Consider the following 5826-nt stretch of genomic DNA (forward strand, 5'->3'; position numbering starts at 1 on the left):
TGGTGGTTTTCTCCATCTCTTCTGAAGCAGGCAATGCAGTCCTACTGCTCCTCCTCCCCCTCTTTCCTCCATCCACCCCAGCCCGTTAGAGAATCTTCGCATTGCTCCTTTCAAATTATCTACACACACAGGATACGGAAATCGGTTTGACGTTAGGGTGCACCAGTGCTACAGGAAGAGGATAAGAAATGGTAAGACATTCAAAAGCACCACAAGCAGAGTATCTGTGGCAGAAAAAGGAACAAATGCTGATATGCAGGAACAGACAGCCTGAGAGATAAATAATCACATCTCTGTGTGTGTAAACAAATGGGAGGTTTACTAAGATCACTAATATAAGAGATCCTCAAAATCGATCAATACGGGCTCTACGTTATTCCTAAAAACCTTATTCTCAAAATCATTAATGAAACAAGGCTTCAGGTTATTTTCTTTCACTTACAGATAGTAAGGTATAATTCGGACAACAAATCATTCTTTATAACTTTGCATCGCAAGAGTAATTTCAGTGTAGAAAGTTAGTTTTAGTTTTAATTTAAATCTGTGCTAAAAGTGTCCACTGTTAAATGATGGACTCAGAAGAAATGGTACTAAATTTTCTATCAGACATAACCTGGCTATAGTGTGGCAATCTTTAAATAATCTGAAAATATAAATACACTAAAAATGGTGTTTCAAGAACAGTAGTACAGACAACACTGAAGAGCTTTGCAGCATAACGAGAAATCTGAAAAGTGCCTTGGTGCCTGAAAAAGAACTGCTTTTAGATTGATATTTTTTTTAAACAAACTATAAAGGTTTTACATCTTACAGCTTTGAGTTCTTTCTTTGTTTTTTAAGTTATGATGGCAATGGTGATCTAACTACAACGTAATAACTGAAAAAGAAGCACTGTGGGTTTTTTGACCAAATATATTGTTAGAGATCAAAACAAAGATTTATAAAAACAAATGATTAAAATTTCAGTTCAGAAAAACACTTTGTAAAATACAATAAAACCCTTTTCGATAGCAAAGTGTATTTTGTACAGTTCTTCCTTCTAAGCACACGTTTACCGCAACTAGATCCACTAACTCCAGTAAAACAAAACGTAGGCAAAGTGGGTTGATGTTCGCGGAGTTACAACCTATATACAGAACTGCAGGTAACATACTGCAACTCACTGGAAAACCTTCAAAGTTCACCATTTCATCGTGAGTAGACTTACAATATATCTTACATTATTTAAAAGCAGGTTACACCATAGAAAGGCTTTTCACAGAACCGCTCAAAAACGAATCAGTTATAGAAGGAGAGTAACGCTTCCAGTCAGCTTCTTCCATCAGCCAAAATGTCACACAAATCAAAAAACAACACTTAAGTAAAACACTAAGACTTTATTAAAAATCCAAAATTTATTGCAAATTGTACTTTGCACTTTCCCTCCTTTCTTCATTTTTACACGATTTATTGATATCCATTATTTTTTCACAGATGTACTTGTTGACTTTGGAGAGTCTCTGTGCAATTTCAGTTTCATCCACAGTTTCTTGTGCTATTCTATCATATAAACATTCTGGGGAGAAAGAAAAAAAAAAGAAAGAGCCATTAGGATATATTTAGAAAAGAATACAGCCCTGTGTGGGGCTAACTACTCAAGAGACAGCACTGAGTAAGCACTGTGTATGTTTGTTACAAGACAACAAAAGCTTTCATTGATTCACTGGCTATCTTGTTTAAGACAAGATTTTTCACCAGGCTTGGTTCTTTGGCACGACCAACTTCCAGTTATGCTGTGACTACATTAATAGGCTTTCTATTCAGAAACAAGGCTAAATCCAGCTGTTTGTAGTCAGTCCTGCTTGCCTAACTCTGGTATTTTTCCATTTATCCACGGCAGACACATAGACTCTCCCAGGTGAATGGTCTCACCAGAACTGTTGTTATCTGCAGTTCCCCATGAGTTACTCCTACCTTCACACCTTCAAGACAGTAAGCAAATGACAATGACTAGGAAAAAAAGCAGTAACCAGTAGGAGAAGAAATTCACTGACTCATTTTATTTTTTTAAATCTGTACAACATTCACTAATGTCTGCATCTTTATCAGACACCCTGTCCCTGGGTGTATTTTGCTTCTCCTTAGATTATTCAGGGCGAGAGCCTGTCTGCATGTTTGCACAACGCACTTTGTGAATTTAACTGGAATACAAAAAGCAAGCAACAGTAATATCCGCAAAAGCAATGAGGTCAATGAAAGTCAGGACAATTCTGTCTGATGCCAGAATCCTGCAGAGGTTACTGAAATCAGAGGTGGTGCAACACACCCAACTGCTTTGAGACAGGAAGGCTTTGGTTTCTTGTTTTCATAACCAGAACAGTTTATTTTGTTGTGTAGGCTTCCCAGATTGATTAAACAAACTTTGTTCTGCTTTGTCTGGTAATCTATTCCAGTAACCATTTATTGCTTCATATACAGAAAGCCATAGAGATTATCGCTTAATTAACATGGTTTATAACATTTCTAATGCATCATATTAAAAAGTTATGAAAATTAAGTACTATGCATGCTTTGTAGTTCATTTTGAAACCTCTCAGAAGTTTTATAAAAGGTTATTTTTGTATTAACAAGGTTTATAACACTGCTCATGCATCATACTTTTTTATTTTCTTTATTACATACTACATAGTTGGAATTTTTAAGAAGCTAAAGCTATCAGACACATTACGAGCTAATGCTGTCGTTCAAAAATCTATTTCCAAGTCAGTCAGTCTGTGTCCACAGAATGATGAGAACATCTAAAACAATGTGAATTTTATGTTGTAAGATGTACTGAAAATAAAATAAATAAAATTAATTAGTATGCAGCCTGATAGCTGAAATGCTGATCATCAGTAAACTATGATTTGAAATACGGTACCTAAGAAGAGGCATGCCACTGAGGCCCTGAAGAAACCCAGTGTGTTTGCAGGACATAACCTTGCACTATAGTGATCTCAGGAATACTCGCAGGTTGTGGTAGATACACCTAGTAAGGTGAACTTCCAGTAAAATACAGGCTATGTTATTAGTTTAGCCACGTCAAGCAAAGAATCACTTGACCCAGACAGACCCACAATCATCACAGTTTCTCCCCTTCCATCTCTTTCATTTCTATGAGGGGCTGCAGAGACAGTAATTTAGTAGTCACATAAGGATGCTGGCTTAGTGGCTTCAAAGAGTGACTTGGGGTTCCGCTTCTCCTTTGTCTTTTGGCTTTAGAGGAACATATGGGTACCCTGTTGTATTTCTGACTGGACCAAACATTGAAGTAAACCTCAAAGACTAACAAGAAGCTTTACTTTCTGTGATGCCTGATCTAAGTCATTGGCCTTGTAAACTCTTAACTTCCTCACATTTCACCACTTGTCCACTTGCTACTCATTTTCTTGTTTTGTTTTCGTCTCCCTAATGTAATAACTTTTTATTTGATCACTACCAGCTTTCCAGGAAACACTTGTGGCATGATGGGGCAAGGCCTGCTAACACTAACGCAAATGCAAAGGACATAACAATGTGAAAACTCATGGTTATGTGCCACTCAGTACCACTGATAGAAGAAATGTGTCTGCTGCCACCTAAAACATTGGTCATGCAGTTTAACTGGTTCAGTAGGAGACTGTACAGCCTGGAGTCTAACAAAGAGGGAGTCAAAGACACAGTGAAATAAACACTGGAAAGAAGAACATGGAAAACCAGAGCATGGAACAGTAGAATCCAAATGAGGGTTGAGGCTGGAAGCAAAACTATGACAGAAAACACAGAAAAATGAGGAAATAGGAAAGAACTGAATGGTTGGAGTGTGTAAAGATATCTAAGAGAAGAAAGGAAAGGGCCCCATCTGCCTCTCACGATGTACCTGTTGGAGCATACTCCCAAACTCCCTGTAGTCAAAACAGGGGGAGTTAGAAGAAAGCTATCATTTAAATGGTTCAAAGCAACACAGAGTGGCCCTGATTGAAGTAGAAGAGGAGATTCTCACATAAGCAACCTCACCAGCAGTGCTGAGGAGCAACAGCCTCCAGCAGGGAAATTAGAAAGCTCTTTGCAGTGGGCCAGTGAACAGTAAACCCTTTTTACTGTGTGCTTTAAGTGCGCATCTGGGTAACCAATTCCGTTTCCCCTTAGGAGCTGACAAGGGTAGCCACAGCCAGAGTGGATTCCTTATGTGGCCACTACCTATCATTACTCTGTGTAATGATACATACAAAAATTCCCAGCCAGACCTAGAAAGTTCAGTATGGAACAGCTTGCACTTCCACATATACTCTTGAAGTAGATTAGTAAAAAAAACTCCATGGCTTTTACTCATTTCTTATAAACTAAGAAAGATGACAGTACGAGAACAGTTTCCAACTTTTACCCACACAACACAGACACACGCACACACTCAAATAAGAATCATATTTCTTACTTCCCAAACATGGTACTTGAAAGGCAGATTACAGTGGCTCTTAAAGTTCATAGTTCAGAGCACATAGCAACAAAGAACAGGAAACAGAATAAGAAAGCTCAATCAATTTCTCCCAGCCCTACTGCAATTTAGTATGGACACAAAAACTAAAAATCCAATTTCAGTATGTATTCCATGAGGAACCGGCTCAGTTCTGACTTAAAAGGAAGCCTGAAATACCAAGACAGACAGAAATGAATGTAAAACACAAGCATGATGATACAAAAGGTCTGAAATTCACTACTTAATTTAATAAAGGAGAAGTCCTCCTCTCTCTCAACATACTACATACATGGACTCAGACTTGCAATTCCTGAAAGTGTCATTGCAATTTTTCCTGCCAGATAGGTCAGCGATTTACACTTCCTGTTCAAATTCCAATTCAAGTGCAACAAATAATTTTTACTATTTCCATTTTCTCCACTTAAAAGGGTAAAACTGTTCTTTCTCGCCTTTGAGGGTATGCCTATTTTTATAGTCACAGCTATAATGGTTTTTGTGCCTCATGCCAGAGTTGGTTACATTCTGGATGAAAGAATGTGGTAAAGCTACTCTCAGGCTTGTTAAAAGGAATATATGCATTTTAAAAAATCACTATGTTATAAATAAATTCCAGAACAACAAGTTGTTCTCCAGGCTCAGAGTCCTGTCCTGCACATGGCTTAAAGTGATGATCTTCTTGAACCTTACTGGAGTACAACTCTTCAGCTGTGAAGGCCTGCGCTGTGCACAGCTATTGCAATGTGTTTTACTTTTCCTGAATACGTGTGCACTTCACAATGCAATAGCAATCTGAATTACAGTTTTTAATCAGTTAATTTTATATGAGCTGAAAAGAAGCACCTTTCAACTCAGTGCTTAATAGTTAAACTCCAAAGCAGGAAGCAAAAGTTTTCAAATAACCTACCTCTGACAATGCTTAATTTGTGAGGTGAGAGAGGTGGCTTGGGAACGGCATCTTTCTTTTTTTTGGTTGCAACTCCTGTGACACTTCTGTTCTTGAGAACATCTGTTCCCCAAATCATAACCGCTAGATTTTTTGTATACTTTGAATCTCCTTGTGTTACTTGCAGCTGGTGCCATTTCTCCTCATCTACCCAAATTCCACTGCCAAGATGGACCTAGAAGGTAGTAATAATAACAGCTTATCTATGGTTTGTAGCACACAACAGTATCCAAGTGCTGTAGGAACATTAATATTAGGTACTATAATAACAGTAATTAGGGCTGAACAAATCCATTTTGCCTAATTCTGAAACTTCTCCAACTTTGTGGGTCAGGGAGTTCAAGTCAACCTCTTATATTATATAGTTCCTCTTTCTTTTTGTATTCGGTTCTTACTCTCTACTCTTTCC

General features: G+C 37.9%; 1 protein-coding gene across 1 annotated transcript in view; it reads right to left on the reverse strand.

Moving 5' to 3' along the window:
• Positions 1–1394: 1394 nt before the first annotated feature.
• The window catches only part of BEND5 (BEN domain containing 5), a 19825-nt gene continuing 15393 nt past the window's right edge, over positions 1395–5826 (reverse strand). The window contains exons 5-6 of the mRNA XM_010194596.1: positions 5379–5592; positions 1395–1555 (exon numbers count right to left, since the gene is read on the reverse strand). Of these exons, the coding sequence (XP_010192898.1) occupies positions 1395–1555; positions 5379–5592 (375 nt within the window). The remainder of the gene's footprint in view (positions 1556–5378; positions 5593–5826) is intronic.

This window comes from Mesitornis unicolor, unplaced genomic scaffold (genome assembly GCF_000695765.1).
Source record: "Mesitornis unicolor isolate BGI_N332 unplaced genomic scaffold, ASM69576v1 scaffold48251, whole genome shotgun sequence".
Lineage (NCBI taxonomy): Eukaryota > Metazoa > Chordata > Aves > Mesitornithiformes > Mesitornithidae > Mesitornis > Mesitornis unicolor.